The sequence below is a fragment of the Ceratotherium simum genome, chromosome 29 (assembly GCF_057802395.1).
Source record: "Ceratotherium simum simum isolate JZ-2026a chromosome 29, ASM5780239v1, whole genome shotgun sequence".
Lineage (NCBI taxonomy): Eukaryota > Metazoa > Chordata > Mammalia > Perissodactyla > Rhinocerotidae > Ceratotherium > Ceratotherium simum.
This window is the reverse complement of record NC_141928.1, coordinates 9,282,267-9,299,429: the sequence shown is the minus strand read 5'-3', so window position 1 is coordinate 9,299,429 and position 17,163 is coordinate 9,282,267. Positions and strand designations below refer to the sequence as shown.

Sequence of the window (17,163 nt, the reverse complement as noted above, 5' to 3'; positions counted from 1 at the left end):
ACATCCGTGCTAATCCTCCTCTTTTTGCTGAGGAAGACCGGCTCTGAGCTAACATCTATTGCTAATCCTCCTCCTTTTTTTTCCCTTTTTCTCCCCAAAGCCCCAGTAGATAGTTGTATGTCATAGTTGCACATCCTTCTAGTTGCTGTATGTGGGACACAGCCTCAGCATGGCTGGACAAGCAGTGCCTCGGTGTGCGCCCGGGATCCAAACCCAGGCTGCTAGTAGTGGAGCGCGCGTACTTAACCACTAAGCCACAGGGCCGGCCTGAGAGGTTCTTGACTGAAAGGCGGTCCCTACAGTCCAGCCGGCCATGGCTGGGAGGTTGAAAGAGCATGGTTTGGGCCAGCCAGACCTGGATTCCAGCCTCGGCTTCTCTAGCTACAGTACTGGCCAAGAGACCTTTGGAAAGTCACCCCTTCCAAGTCTCAGTTTCCCTCTCTGGATGATGGGGGTAATGATGCTTCACTCGGAACTCTGTTGGTAGATGAGCTGAGGAGATGGGTCTGAGGCCCAGAGCACAAGGTCTGGCTCAGGGTCACCCCACAAATGATAGCACCCCCTCCCCAGCTTGGCAGGCTTCACACATTCACGTGCTGTCCTGTGGGGCCAGGATGAGGAAGGGCAAGGCCGGACCGCACCGTGGGTCAGAGCCCAGACTTCAGGATGCAGTCTCGGCTCTGCCCCACACTTGCTGCGTGGTCTTGGGCAAACAACTTAGCCTCTCTGAGCCTCACTTCCTCTTCTGCAAAATGAGGACTCCATGAGAGTGGGGGGCAGGTGCAACTCTTGCGCAGAGCCTGCACGTAGTCAGAGCTCAATGACTCACTGACCTGGTGTCATTCCCAGCGTTCCCTTGCCTGAGGCTCCCACTCTCCCGCCCGTGCTCTGAGGAGGCTGTCCTGTCCCAGGAGCCTCATGTGAGCTCTTCCCACCTCTGTGTCTGGGCTCTGGGTCACCAGCGGGTCTTGCTGAGGGCAGGATCCAGGCCAGATCGCTGTCAGGAAACCCTGATGGAGGGGAGGAGCAGGCCTTTGCCCAGAACGGTGCCTGCGGCAGCCTGGGAAATAGGAAATTATAGCAAATTGTTCTTCCTTCACCGTTGCCCTGGGGCAGACTTTCCACTTTAGCTGAGATGAGCTGTTTCAGCCTCCACATAGACCTTTTTACTGGTGTCCCCAGGCTACCTCACCCCCACCCACACACTCGTTAGCTCCTCTCCCTGCGCATTAATGTGCACCCCTACAGCTGGGCACGAGCTCCTGCTTTCTGGGTGCTCGGTGCTCAGGGAGTTGGCAGGAAGCACCCTAACCCCCCTCACACTGGACTTGATAGAAATGCCCCTCTCTGTGCTGTGACAGCCGATTACCAGGGTGGCCTTCTCCCCTGGGCCCCGCAGAAAGGCATTCATCCTCAGAGCTTGCCAGCATCATCCAGATCTGCCAGCCGTGAAAGCCACCCGAGTGCTTGCTTTCAGACCCAGCCGTTGAGGTGGTGTCTGCAGGAGGGGTTTCTGGCTTCACAGACTGCGGACGAGGGAGTGCAGCCAGGGCACATGTGATCTGTTAGTAGTGCGTCCAGAAGTTGACGTCTTCTGCTGCCCTTGGTCTGTGACAGTGAAACAACCACATACATTTGTATGGAAAAAATGTCCATTGGCCAAATTTTATGGCATCCAAAATCATATATCGTCTCTTTGGGTCTTTATACTTAAGTACCGTAATTGCGAGGGGAAAATATTTTTCTTCTTAAAAGATCAAAGCCATTGACAAGTCAGCAGATGTGCACTAACATTTCATGAATAAACAGTCCTCCCGCCTTTGAGAAGCTCCTCCTCCCACAGGGAGGCAGTTGGGCCAGCAGTGAGTCACCACACATCTTTGAGGTCATTCTGGTGGAGAGTAAGGTTCAGTTAGGGCAGCACAAAAGGGGCCCTGCAGCTCACGTGGAGGGTCAAGGTCACTTTCATGGGCTTTTTTGCTTTTTATTTTTTGCCTGGATCTTCGCAAGATTTTTGTGTGTGTGTGTGAGGAAGATCAGCTCTGTGCTAACATCTGCCAATCCTCCTTTTTCTTTGCCGAGGAAGACTGGCCCTGGGCTAACATCCCTGCCCATCTTCCTCCACTTTATGTGGGACGCCGCCACAGCATGGCCTGACAAGCGGTGCATCGGTGCGCCCCCGGGATCTGAACGGGCGAACTCCAGGCCGCCGCAGCGGAGCGCGCGCACTCAATTGCTTGCGCCACCGGGCTGGCCCCAAGATTTTTTTTTTAATTCGAGCATTTATCCAGGATGTGTCTAGGGATGGCTCTGTTTCCTGGAACCTGGTAAACACTGCTTGGGAAAACGCCCCTCCCTGGGTCAGTTCTCTGTTCTCAGGCCCCCATGCCCCCTTACTCTTTCTTCCCTTGCCCTTGCCCTTGGCATTTGACCTTGCCACATTGGCCCTCTACATCAATGGTGAGTTTCCGGAGTACCCATTTCATCCTTGCTGCCTCTGATATCAATTTTTGTGTTATTCTGTCGTGTTTTTAGTTCCCTGTTATTCTGTTCTGATCTCATGCATCTCTCTTTGTGCCTCACTCTCCGGCAGTTTCGCCTCGGACAATTCTCTCCTATCACAGAAGCCTCATCTCCTGGTACTGTATGGAAAAGAAAAATGTCTTGAAACTTTCTTCCAGATCCTGGAGTAGACTGTTAGAGGACATGAGCTCTCGTGTCGGGGCCTCTTCCGCAGGCAGTTCAGGCCCCATTATTCGGCAATATTTTTCCATGGGCCCTTGTTGGATTTTCTCATCCTTGAACAAGGTGAAATCTATCATCTTTGGGGTTTATCAACAGGCAGAGCATTTGGGTTTCTCTCTGGACGCACTCTAGTTCTTTTCTGGGAGTAACAATCTGTAAGTGGATGTGAGAAGATGGAGGGGAAGGAGCAGGTCGGAGCATTCCAGAGTCCCTCTGATCAGCTGCTGCTGGGCGGTGTCCTGGGTCATTGGCCCAAGTTTTCTAGTTTGTATAGCCCTGGGTCTCTGAGTCTAGGGACAGGCCCTGGGAGGTACAAATTGTCTCGATTTCAAGAGACAAGGTCTAAATTTGCTCAATTTCTGTCTTCTCTGTCTGCCTATGGTATATCCAGTTTCTTCCTATCTTCTGGCAATATAGGAAGAAAGCTGTCCATCACTCTTAATTGGTGAGGTGGTTTTCATCTTTTCTTCTATTCACAGAAATTTTAGTGATAAGTCAGGGAAGGGTCTATGAGGGGCTATCTAATCTCGTCTGGAAGGTTTCCAGAAACAGGTATATACCCCCATCACTTCTTAAAGTTCACACTGAACAAATAAGCGACAATGCCACTTATTTGGCGTTGAACACAGACGTCTCAAATTTTAATATCATGCCTCCAGTGCATGTATTAAGCTACAAGTGTCGCATATAACAGAGTAGATAAGAGTGTGAACCCTAGAGGCAAACGACCTGGGCTCTACCTCTGGCAGGTTACTTAACATCTCTGGAGCTGAAGAGAGTGGCTAAGGTGGGGAAGAGCAGATTAATGAACCCCATGAGTGTTAAAGACGTGACTAACCCATCTGAGGATAATGCTCCAAAGTAAGTATGTACTAGAGTATTATTTTTTAGTAGTTTTGTGCCCCTAATTATTTGTATAATTAATGCCTCTGTTGAATGCCTCTGACTACTTGTACACCTCCTGGGATCAGGGACCATGCCTGCTGGTTCTTCTCTGTACCCTTGTGTCTAGAATGTGGAAGGCACTCAGTGAATATCTGTAGCACGAATGCCCTTTCATGATGATGGTCCCTAAAGCACAACACCTGGTGCCCCTCCAGCTTTCTCTCCCCACAGTGGGCCGCCACCTTCCTTCAGGCTCCCCATCACTTCTGATTAATCAGCAGACGTGCTTCCCTGCCACTTTGGCCTCACTCTTCCCTGCAAAGCATCCTCTGATGGTGTAGCCAGGAGTGTCCTAATGAGGATAGTCTTGGCCTCAAAGCCCACTGGGACAGCAGTGAGCTGTGAATAAGGGAAGGAGCCAGGGCTGAGTAAAGTTGGTGCTGAAGAACCGATCAAAGTAGAAGTCTGGGTCTCAGGGAGGTGACCAGGAGCCCAGAGTCCAGGGGTTCAAGTTTCTTGAATCATTTGCCAAGGGAGTTGAGTCTGGTGGGCAGGGGAGAAGCAGCACAAGGAGAGTAGGTGTGGGTGGGCCTTCCAGTCTGAAGCATGACTCCAGCCAGTGATGGCACACTCTTCTCCACCTTCCCAACGTGCACAATCCCAGACCAGCAATGGCCTGACTACTTCCAGTGGCCCCTGCTGGTGGGGCCTAGTGCTCCTCCCCGCTGGTGAGATTGGCACACAAGCTCTGTGGGAGTAGCCCCACCAGCAGACCCAGACAATGGAGTAGGGCTGGAAAAGGCCAGGCTTGCCCTGGGCCAGCTGGATCTGGCTGGGCCGAGCACTTTCGTGTACACAATGTGTCCTGGAGAAGGGTGGAGCCACAGAGATGGCCCCACTGTGGAACCGGAGGAGCCCCTGCTCCCTGAAAGCAGGTTTTCTAGGACAGGCCTGTGCAGACTCGCATCTCCTCATCTCTATCGAGAAAGGCAGGGAGAGAGCAAAACACCTGGGCCTGAAAACCACAAATAAATGAGTAGTCAGATGCCTTCCTCCTTCCAAAGGGGCCCAAGGAGTCTTTCGGTATTTCGTTTCAGCAAAATCAGAAAAGAATTTGCTTTAAGAAAGTGAAAATCAGTTTAGATCTAGCTAACCCTCAGAAAATCTGGTGCTTGTTTTCCAGAGAATGCAAGGATTGGTGACTGAGGTTTAGACTGTCGTGCTTTGTTACACGGTTTCCACTGAGTAATGACTACATCTAACAGTTTTGCCTTTGCCTCCATTATTTTTTGTTGTTCTTAAAGACTAGGTGAAGTGTGGTCACAGATACCGATGTGAGCGCATTAGTGGAAGTGGAAAATACTTGGTGATTGAAGCAGCCGTCTGTGAGCTCACTCTCTGGCCGGGATCCTGGTGGCCACGGACGTCCAGGGAGCCTTTCTGTGCACAGTAGCAAACGTCTGAGCCAGGGTTGGAAAGACAAGCTCTGGAGTGTTTTCCTTGGCACGTGGGCAGCCTCGGTTCTACCCAGTATGAGGCAGGTTTCCGAGGCTTCCACAGGGGGAATCATCTTGCATTTCCTTTTGGTGACGTTAGCTACTCTGGAAGCCCTTTATAGCACTCAGAGAAATATGGGTATTTAGCTTGGAGATACCAGAACATGGGGCTGACCCTAAACAGGGTGGCTGTGGAGTGGGGTGCCTGGCAGCTATGGCTACTCTCTTCCACTGAGCAGTGGAATTTCAGAGGCCAGATTGAAGAGTCATGTATGTGCAAATCAAGACTCAACATCCAGTCTGGTCGTCTCCCAAACATTTTCTGAGCCCCTACTCTGTGCTAAGCTTGGTGCTGGTCCCTTGAGAATGCAGAGATGGATAAGACACGGCCCTGGTCCTCAAGAAGCGTGTGATAAATGCTGTAATCGAGGGAAGGGCAGCATGCTCCAGGAGGAGCCAGCTAACAGCCCGAGAAGGAGGCCAAATGGGCAAGGGGAGGAAATGCCTCTGCCAAGCTCAGAGGCACGGAGCAGAGAGCTCGTCCAGGGAACTGCAAGGGGCCTGCACAGCTGGAGCATCACGTGAGAAGAGGGTGGGAGAAGAGGCCAGAGACGTAGGCCTAGGCAGAACCTGGAGCCATTAACACTTGCCCATTGGGGATGGAAAGTCAAGTTGAGTAATTTTAAGTTGGGGAAGGGCACAGTCTGATTGGGTTTTAGAAAGATCGCAGGGTGTATAATGGTTGAAGGTGAGAGACCAAAGGCAGGGAGAGGAGTCAGGAGATAATGAAGTGTTAACAATGGCCTGGAGACAAGATCCGGGGCAGCCGGTAAAGGTCTGTGGCCTGTAAATCGAAACCTAAAGACCAAGTCTTCAACAAGAGCTAGGAATGCTCTGAAAATCATTGCGTAAAATACTACCTCCCTTCTCCCTGCCAAAAAGGTGTTTGCTTCTTTAATAGTGAAGGAAGGGAGGGAGGAAGGAAAGCTGGAAGGAAGGAAGATTTTGCTCTTTTATATTTCTAAAAGTGGTACATATTCATAGCCAAAGGCTGAAAAAATATAAAACTGTATAAAGTAGAAAATAACCCTAAAATTCCATCCTTAAAGATGGCTATCATTAACAGATTGGGCAATGTATTCTCTCTCTCGCATGTGTGTATGTATATCTCAGTATAGGGGTGTGTGTGTGTATATAGTTATACCAGATTTTTTTCACTTAAAAACACACCAGGGATATCTTTCCATGTCAGTTCTTAGAAATATATATTTTATCCTTTAAATAGCTGCATAATATTCCACTGCTTGCATATAAAATCATTTATCTAAACCATGCAATTGTTTACAATTATAAATTACAAACAGTGGTGCAGAGAATATTCCTTGTTTATATTTGCCAATTTGTGGTATTGCTATAGAATAAATTTCTGGAAGTGGAATTGCTGGATCCTAGAAAATACATATCTGAAAGTTTTGGTAAATACTGCCAAATTCTCCTCCCAAAAGTTTCTATCACTTTACGCTACAGTCAACCTTGTATAAAAGTGACTGTTTCCATACACTCTCATCAACACTAAGTATTATCAACCTTTTGACCTTTGCCCCTATAAATGGCAAAAAACCACTTGTTTTAATTTGTACTTACTTGGTTATTAGTGAGACTTGGGCTTCTGTCACATCTTTATTGACCATCTTCTACAATGTTATTTGCATTTATTGTAGGATTTCTTTATATATTAGGACTGTTGACTGTCTTATAAATTGCAAACATTTTTCCCACTTTGAGAATTGTGTTTCAACTTTGTGTGTGGTGTTTTCCTTGATCGTGCACAAGTGTGTGTGTGTGTCTGTGTGTTTAGTGTAATCCAGTATGTCAGTCTTTTCTTTTCTGGCTTTGGGTTTCATGTTACACTTAAGCATTTGTGTACCCTAAGGTTATAAAAAGATTCTCCTATATTTTATTCTAGTACTTTTCTTACTATCTAGATTTCAATCCTAATTCATCTGGAATTTATTCTATTTTAAGGAATGAAGTAGGCACCCGGCTTTATATTTTCCTAAATGGATAAGTATTCATCCCAATACCGTTTATCCTTTCCCTGTTGACTTAAAATGTGCCTTTATCTTTTGCTAAATTTCCGTATCTGCGTGCGTCCGTTGCTGGGCTCCCTGCTCCATGCTGTGGATTTGTCTAACTCTGTGGCAGCACCACGCTGCTGAATGACTGTAGCTTCATAGCATGTTGTATAACAAGTCTCTTTCTGCATTCTTCTTTTCAAAAAATGTTTTGTTTTCATGCCAGGTGAACTTTGGAATCAATTTTGGAATTATATGAAACCTATATATTAATTATGCAATAATTAACATCCTTACAATGTTAAGTCTTACCATTTAGGAATATCATATATTTTTTCATTTATTTACATCTTCTTTCGTATCCTTAAGATATTTTTACTTTATTAGTTTTTATCTTAATTACCAAAGTGTTACATTCTCATTATGACAAATAAAATACAAGAAATGTAGAGAAAAGGTTCATATTTGTATGAATTGTGCTTTTATTTCAGTAAAGTAAATTTTTCAAAGAAAGATTAATAATCCCAGGATGTGTGCATATTTAATTTTAATAAATGTTATATAATTTTTCTGTCAAATAAGTTTTATTCATATAGGTCTTACATATTTCTTTTTTTAGTTTCTTCCCAGGAGTTTTATAGTTTTGTTTTTACTGTATAAGACCTCCTTTTTTCCCATTTTCTAGCTGATGATTGCTGGTATAAGAATATTATTGATTTATGTATATTTACTTTGAACTTAATTCTGTTATTTAGTTGTATTGGTTTTTCAATTGATTATGCTAGATTATCTAATTGTATAACTAATAGGATGACTAATTATATCACCTGGAAATAATGGCGATGTTGTGTGTCTTTAATGTTTAGACCACGTTTCTTTGTCTTGTCTTATCTCGTTGGCTTGTGCATCCAGAATAGTGTTAAATGATAGCAGAATGGCGGGTATTCTTGCCTTGTTCCTGTTAAGAAGATTTCAATATTAAGAATATTGTTTTAGTTTTTCCACCATGCATCCTTTATCAGATTAAGGAAGTCTATTCCTAGCTCAGTGCTTTATCAGGAATGGATACTAAAGTTATCAGTGACTTTTCAGCATCTCTCAAGATCATTTGTTGAAATATCATTGCACTCCTGTAATAAACCTATTTGCTTTATTATTCTTTAATATACTGCTAATTTGATTTGCTAACCTTATTATTTAAAAACACTGGTGAGTTTTATTTGCTAATGCTGTATTTGGAATCTGTGGCTCTTTATTGAGATTGGTCTCTTTTTTATGCCATCTCTGTCAGGTTTTGGTATAATGGTTATGCTAGAGTCATAAAAAGAACCGCAGATATTTCTGACTTTTTCCATGCTCTGGAACAGTTTAAATAACATTTAATTTTTCTTTTAAGGTTTTATGGATGGGTTCCATAAAACCATTTGGATGTTATACTTTTTAATTATAATATCTTTTAATATTGTTAATATTTTTCTCTTTATTTGGTAAGTTGAAGGTTTTTGCCTTTGCTTGCGACAATTTTGGGAAGATAGATTTTCCTAGTAAGCGCCCATTTTATCTAGACCTTCAAATATGTTGGCATAAAAATTATACATACTACTATTTTAACATCTTCTCCATATTTGGAATCATATTCCCTCTCTCATCCCTAACAATGCACATCTGTGTTTTCTTTCTTTTTTTCCTCCATCGTACATACCAAAGGATTGTCTACTTCATTCACTTTTTCAGAGAATTAACTTTTAGTTTTATTTATCACTCTACAGGGCTTTTTTATTTTAATTCATTATTTCTGCTTTTATATTTTTAGTTATTGTCTCCTACTTTCTTTTGCTTTGTTTTGTTCTTTTTCTAATTCTCTATAATGAACACTAAGTTGATTTCTTTTTTATCTTTCTTAATTATTAATATAAGCATTTGAGGCTGTGGATTTTTCTATGAGTATTGTGGCTTTGACTGCATCCCATATGTAGATAGTTTGTGATTTTAATTTCAATTTCTTCTTTCATGTCTGAATTATTTGGAAGGTTTTTTCTTTCCCAGACGGTTCATTTTCATAATTTGTTTTTACCCTTGGGACACGGAATGGAGTGGAGTTGCTCCAGACCTACCAAAACCATATGGGTTATGAGTATGGAAGGTACGATTTCCCCCAAAGGAAAATTGAGGGCTGTTTTCAAAAGAATTGAGAGTGGGTATTAGGCAGACAAAAGTGCCAGTTTCTTTTCTCCTGCCAACAGAGTTGTTGAAGGATTAAATGAGATAGTAATTTACTTAGCACAGTGTCCAGTGCAAAACAAGCTGAATAATAATAACCAGATTAATGCCCTCTCCTCACACCCTTTCTTACTGCTGATCAGAATACCAGCACGTGCTGTAAGGTCCCATACCTCTCTAGCAGAATATTTGCAAACAGTAGGTTACCCCATTGAACCTGAGGATTACCAGGTAATCCCCATGGCCTGAGGGGATCTGTGGTCATGTCGTCATTTCACCTCGGGGAGTCAGGAAGAGATTTGGCCCCCCTGGACCCCAGAATTCTATGTAGGCTGCAGGATTTTGCCCACGTGCCTTTGTGATTCATGAGACTCAACACCAAGAAATAAATGAGGCCATGTGCTCTCCAAGAAACATGGTCTCTGACCACCTGACATGTGACTGTCTGGGTCTGCCCCCTTTCTGCAGACCTAGGAAACATTTGTCTCAGTGTCAGTAAGTTTCCAACACATTTCATATAAGGAATATTCTTTAAATAAGGATCTGTTCTGAAGTCTGTGTTTTGCATGATTGATATTAATTAGTGGGCACTAATTAATACTCACAGTCTTCTGCATCTGACAGGGAGCCTGAGCTGCCTGCTGAGACCTCCTCCTGCAGTAGATGGAATTGCTTTGTGCTCTTAAAAAAAGCCCTAATGAGCTGCTGCTCTGTTATTTCATTTGGAATTTATCGAGACAGTTTATGTGATCAAACCACACAAGTATAGTTCGGGGTGCCAGCACTCCTCATTTCTGAAGTTTGAAAGTGATCTTTTCAAGGCAGAACAGGAGAACATGGAAAAACGTCTTTCATCTCAAACTTTAAAAGAGAGAGAGAGAGAAAATGGAAAGTATAAGATGGAAATGTGGCATATTTTTATGCTGTGGAGGGTTTTTTCCCCTCAACACAGCAGAATTTTCCTTATTAAATAGATAGCTGTGTGAGAAAAACCAAAACCAGACTTGGGATGGAAGTGAGACGGGTGGCGATGGGAGAAACAAGAGAGCAGTGAATTGCTGGGCTTGCGGTGAAGCCTGGGTGCCAGCCGCAGGCTTTGGCTCTGGGAGGCTGAGAGCGCCCAGCTTCGGGTGGGCTCCACGCCATGGAGCATGGTGTCCCTCAGCTTAAGAGAAGGTGTCTGTTCAGGAGAGCACCTCCTTTGTCAGCCTGGCACTCCCTCCTTGGGGCTGGGGCGTCTTGTGGACACCCCTGGTGGGGGGCCTGGGTTCACTGTCAGGAAGAAGGTTTGGCCACATGCCCCAGGGCTTGGGACCAGCCCAGCTGTGGAGGGCATCCACAGCAGAGCGAGCGGAGGGCTGCTCACTCCCGGCCCCGGGGCTCTCTGCCCCACCATGGCCGTCTGGTTGGCGCTTCTGTTGCAGCCACAGCAGTGTCGCCAGACCCTGTATGGGACAAGGAAGAGGGAGCAGAGCAGAAGCTTGTTCTGGGTAGCTGTCCATCTCAGAGGAGGTCCAGTCTGCAGGCTTGCAAGCCACAGGGCAGATGCTGGCTGCCAGCAGTGTCCTGGGTGGGGAGGGGAGGCCACAGCAGGGGTCCTCACACCCCCAACTCTGTGCCTGGGACCCTTGTCCCTGTGCTAGCCAATGACTCCCAGCCTCCAGCCCTCAGCATTGCTCTCTGACTCAAATCTTTGGAGTCGGGCCTGAATTCAAATCTTGATTCCCCCCCTCGCAAGCTGTGTGATCTTGGACAAGTCACTTTTCCTCTCTCAGCTTCCGTTTCCTAATCTGTAAATGAGGAAATGTGAGCACCTACTGTGCTGGTAGCTGCGAGGATGCCGTGGTACCGGCAAGGCCAGCCTTTCCTATCACAGACAGTGGCTGTTGCTGTTACGGTTGTTTCCTATGACACATCTGCACCTCCCAGTCTAGGCTGAGTCCCTGGCACTGCGCAGCCCCACGGCAGCCAGGACGGTGGCTGGTCCAATTACTGTCCATCTTAACAAGACCAACAACACAGTGTTGTCTGCTGCAGTAACTCTGTATAAATAGAAAAGGAGGTGAGATGTCCCAGCTGTGCTGTCCCAGTCCAGACAGAAGCTTCCAGTGCTGGCCTGTCTGAGGTGGGTGGCCACCACATGGTCAGCATCTGGGTGCCTTCTATGGTTATGGCAAACCCTGCTGGGCGCATCCCTCCCATGGGCATCCCAGTGCTACTCCACGTCGGGCCTCGCCATGGAGCCAGGCTCGGCACCAGCCCAGCTTCTTGGGCATCTCAGTGGTCCAGGCTCTGGGGCGGGAGACTCCTCACAACCACCATCATTACCCCCATCACAGTCAAGGAAACTGAGGCTCAGGGAGGTGAAAAGGTTTGCCTGAGGCCACCCACCTGGTAAGTGGCAGAGCCAGGGTTCCAAGTCTCCTGGCTCCAAGCCCCATACTCCCATTTAGACCACAGCTGCCTGTCACATGGCAGAGCTGCCAGTCTGGGTGGGCCACTGATGATGGGACCCAGGACAGATATGTCACAATGGGTGCCAGGGAGGCAGTGGAGAGGAGGTGGAAGATGTAGCAGGGGGAGGTAGCCACAGTACAGCCTTGAGCCCTCTTGGAGAGTGTTGACCTCAAAGAGGGAATCAGGCAGGGAGAGCCATAGCCTGGATACCTCTGGGTTCAACTATGCCCCCATCTTGCCTCACTGGTTGCCGGGCACCAGAGGATCTGGCTGGGACAAAAGAGGGACTGACAGTATGGCAGCCTGGACAGACAGTTCGAATCCTGCGTCTGCCACTTCCCAGCTGGGTGGCCTCAGACAAGCAATGCAACCCTCTCAGCTTCAGTTTCTTCCTCTGTAAAATGAGGCTAGATAAAACCTCCCTGACGACAGTGTTGTTGTTACGAATCAATAATCTGGGCAAAGCTCTTAGCTTAGAACCTGGCACATTGTAAGTGCTCAGTTTTATTATTATTATCATCACTTGACTCTCAGAGTCTCTTTCTTCAGCTACAGAATGAGGGTAATGTTCTTCATGAGTTGTATTATTGGATTGGATTGTATGGATTAAATAAAATATGCCTTCATCCATACATTCCTTTGTTCAACTAACACCTCTTTAGCAGCTCCTGTGTGCTCTGCTCCAGCTGCTGGGGGTTGAGCTCATGGAGCAAGACCCACTTCCTACTCTGAGGGGTTTAAGTCTGCGGGGAGAATCAGACATTAAATGCATGAATGATACAAATCAGTATCAAATTGCAGTTGTGGTAAGCACTGACTGTATGGGGCTTAGCCCAGCACAGCCACAGTGCAAGTGGGAAGTGGCTGTTCTTATGATTTCATGACGGTTTAGGCTTTAAATATTTCCAGTTATGGCCTAATAACAATACTGAAAAGATTTCCCTGGATTTGTGCAGTATTAACTGTAGAAGATTTGCTGCTTTTGGAGCAGTTCTTGTTGTGGGAGTGAAAGGCTGTTTATATGGAGGTTCTGTCCAGGTGTTGCTGAGGCTGAAGGTCTCGCCAGGTCACTGGGGCCAGGAGGCCTCCTTTGGGAGGTCCCCCAGTCCTCAGTACATCGTGGCTTTGGCCTGTGCTCTCAGGTCCTGGTTGTTGGGTGTTGGAGTCCGCATACTTTGTGGAGGGGAGTGATGAACTCTGACGGTTGAATTTGCTCTTATGAAGTAGTGAGCCCCCCATGCTCCCAGGGTGCAAGCAGGGGTTGGGGGTGGAAATAGTGTGCAAAGACAAGCTGCTTCAGGCCGCATTTGCAGAGCCGTTGACCTGAGAGGCAGCAGAGGGGCCATCACCTGTCCTCCAGGGCAGCATAGGGTGAGCCTTCCATGCTGAGGGTGTTACTTGAGAAAAGTTGATTCCCTGTGTGTTTCTGATGGCCAGTGAGGGGGTCAGAACACAGGTGCTGGAGCCAGACAGACCTGGGTTCAAGTCCTGCGCACTCACTGTTAGGCCTCAGGCAGGTTTCTTAATCTCGCTGACCTTCAGTTTTCTCCTCATCCTTCACAGAGTTGACGGGAGGATCACAGGACTTGAGGAGGGTAAATTCTTGTCTTATAGTAAATCTTCAGGAAGCCTTAGTTCTCTCCCCTTTCCCTTATCGTGGTCCTCAGTGTCTCTGCTCCTGGGAGTCAGCTGGGTTCAAGTCTGCACAAAGTTTGCGTTTGGAACAAAGCTGCCTCCTGGTCCTTATCCCCTCACCTCATGCTCAGCACCAGAGGACGCTTTTGTTGTGGTTGCAGCAGGAATGGGATTTTCAGGATTGCCATTGCTGAATCCTTGGGGAGGTAACTGAGTTACATTTTTAAGAGGGGAGAGGAAAAACACAGTCAAGAGAAAGAATAAATCTGTAGATTTAAACCTACTTAAACTTGGAACTTCTGTACAAGGGAAACTATTTCTAATTACTAAAATTTTGGAAACGTGGAGCCACTAGAAAGAAAAGAAGTGGAAATGGCTCCTATGAGAAGTGCTAGCATATGTTTCTGTGATTTAATGATTTCCTGTAACAATGTGTAGCTATTTTAAAAGCAGACGAATGACTCATGGTATCCAGCACCAGCAGTCCACTGTGATGGCAGGAAGCGTGTACTCCGGGGAGGCAGGCTTGGGTTCGACTCGCATCTCCATCATTTACCAGCTATGTGACCAGGAGCGAGTTATACATCCTTTCTGAGGTTCCTTTTCCTCCTCTATAAAATGGGTTGTTGTAGAGACAAGTAACGTAATGAACCTATAAGTCATTGCAGTGCTCATTCATCCATGCAAAAAAACCATAACTTTTATATTAAGTACCTGGTTAATTACCTTAGTAACAATTCTTAGTAGTTTAATAGTAAACTTTTAAGGCTATAAATTTTCCTGTGGTTACTACTTTGGTCTGGTCCCATAAATTTTAATATGTAGTGTTCTCATTGCCATTGTCTTCGAATAGGTTTTTTATTTTATATGTTTTGCTTTTTCTTTGACCTAAGAGTTGCTTTTGAGTGTGTGTGCGTGTGTGTGTGCGTTTTCCAAATGGTTAGAATTTTTTCTATATTTATTGTTAAATTCTAGACGTAAAGTAAGATCGCAGAATGTGTATAATATGGCCTTTACTTTTTGGAACTTACTGAGCTTTTCTTTATAGTCTAGTATGTAATCAATTTTTGTAAGCATTCCATAGGTATTTGAAAAGAATTATATTTTCATTTATATAACACCAAGCTTGTTAATTTTGTTACTAAAATACTATGTTCATATATACACACATACATACATATATCTGTATGTATATATTTTTATATTGTACATATACATGTGTATACACACACAAATTCTAGAAGAGACACGCCAGTGGCTCCCTCTATGGTTGTGGCTTTGTTGATTCATTTTTCATTTCTGGCATGTTTTTGCTTTGTGTATTTTGATGCAATGTTGCTCTGTGAAATTTGTAATCATTAGATCTTCTCAATCAACTCTGCTTTTCATCAATATCAGTCACTCCTCTTTGCCTTGTTCAATGTTTTCTGCCTTGAATTCTGCTTTATATCACTACTCCTGCTCAACTGCACCAGTATTATGGGTATAGTGGCAGTACTTACGGGGGGCTGCTGGAAGGGCCTGCCATCCATTGTCCGTGCACATCTCCAGAGAGACTGAACTGCGGCCCTGCAGCAAGCCCGTCAGCTGAGATCTGTGTAGTGGGTCATGCTGCACAGCCAGTCCTCTTCTCCCCTCCCTGGCCAGGTGGCTTGTCCTGAATTCCCCCTGGGGTGATGTCATGAGGCCATGTCAAGGCTCAACACTGGCCTGTCATAGTGATGTTATTGTATCACACGTTATTTTCTTATTAAGCACCCTCAGGAGAATGCTCTGTCTAGCCTTAGTTCTTTGTACCAAGGACCGTTGCTTTTTTGATTTCTTCTCTTGTCCTTTATTTATTTTATGATATTGGGGGTGTGTATGTGTATGTGTATGTGGGGGTGTGTGTGTGTACAGATAGATAGACAAATAGACGGACACACAGCTAAGTGAATAAATGAAAAACTGAATTCAATCCAAATAGTGTTCTCCTGGATGTAACACCTTAGACCTATTAAACTTCATCGGTTGCTGAAAAACACAAGTATTCATTCATCACTTTCATGTCCTGTTATTTTCCAGTCGGGTTACAGGTAAAAACCCTTGTTGCTGGAGAGTGTATGGACTAGAAATGCTAAAATCTTGCCAGCATTCATTTGGTTGTGGCTCAGATGTTTGATTTATAGTTGAGCAGTCTCTGTGAAAAATTAGTAGTCAGGATTGGAATTGAAGTCCAAACAGGATCTTGGTTTTCCATAAGTCACCCTTTATACCTTCTAACAGAGCAGTGCTGTTTTGTGCTATTTTGTTCTGATTAGTGGTGAGCACCTCCATCATTAAATGTCTTCTTTAATTTTAGGGATCTATCTGCTGGATTTAATCTACATCGATTCTGCATATCCTGCCTCAGGCAGCATCATGGAAAATGAACAAAGATCCAATCAGATGAACAATATTCTCCGAATAATTGCTGATTTACAAGTTTCCTGCAGCTATGGTTAGTACCCTCGGTTGTTGGAATTGTCCAATCTTACATCACTGAAACTTGGCTCCAGCACCTTATCGGTGAGAAAGCTCTAGAAACCCACAAAGCTCTTCATTTTAATCCCTTGAGCATCAAATATTTGCTAGATCTTTTACACACAGGCTTGATCTTCAAAGACTGTGCGAACTAGATGTTACCACCTATCGATTACAAATGAGAAAACTGACACTGAAAACAGTTTAGTCATGTGTCTAAGATCACACATCTAATGAGTGGCAGAGTCCAGTCTGTCTGGCTTCCAGGTCATTCATTCATGAAGAGCTTTATGGGCAGCTCCTGAGGGCAGATTCAGGGACCCAGCCTCCTTCATCCTGTGGCTCCGCCATGTCCCGTGGCCTCAGAGTCCTTCTCTGAGCTCTACATCCAGCTGGCGGATGGAGGAAGAGAGAGACTCATACAAGAGTGGGTTGGTTTTATGGGCCAGACATGCAAGTGGCACACGTCGCCTCTGCTGAGGGATGCTAGGAAATGTCATCTAGCTATGGTCCTGGAAGGAAAGGGGAAAGGACTGGGTAAAAACTAGCCAGGCTCTGCTACACATGACCAGATCCAAAGTGTGACCATGATGGTGAGTGTCTGAGATGGATGGAGGAGGTGGTTGTTGGAGATGAGGTCAAGGAACTGAGAACTCAGAGTGCTAGATGGGTGATCCATGTAGACACTGATTTCCCCCAAGATGCCAGTGGACTTGGGGGTGTGGAGCTCCACTGGGAGCCAGGTCTCCAGTCCTCCAGTGAATGCCCAGAGGGCCATCAGGAGAAGTCAGCAGTGACGAGAGGAACGGGTGGTAGAGGTGCAGCAGTGTGCCTCTGTGGAGCAGGGTTTCACAAGAGGGTGGAGGAGTCTGGGAACAGCAAAGGGGGCCAAGAAAGAAAGAAACCAACCTACCTACAGTATACAGGGTGTGAGAAGCACCAGCCTCCGTTTGGGAAGGCCGCAGGGAAGCCAGCATGGGGTTCCTGCAGGGGGCGTTCACTGAAGCAACAGGCCCACTCATGAGCCCCGTACAAGCACCCCAGGGTGGGGTGAGGTCTGCACTTCCAGATCAGCTCTCCTTCTGACCGGAGGAACAGGGAGGGGACTGCGTTCCCAGTTCAGTCCTCACCCGCTGAGGCCCTTTCCT

At 45.8% G+C, this 17,163-nt stretch overlaps 1 protein-coding gene across 15 annotated transcripts in view; it reads left to right on the top strand.

Annotated features, from left to right (window-relative positions):
• The window catches only part of RALGPS1 (Ral GEF with PH domain and SH3 binding motif 1), a 331,037-nt gene that overhangs the window by 260,864 nt on the left and 53,010 nt on the right, over positions 1-17,163 (top strand). For all 15 annotated transcript variants that reach the window (XM_087419063.1, XM_087419062.1, XM_087419069.1 and 12 more), the window contains one exon: positions 15,855-15,992. In XM_087419063.1, coding sequence (XP_087275189.1) covers positions 15,855-15,992 — 138 coding nt within the window. The remainder of the gene's footprint in view (positions 1-15,854; positions 15,993-17,163) is intronic.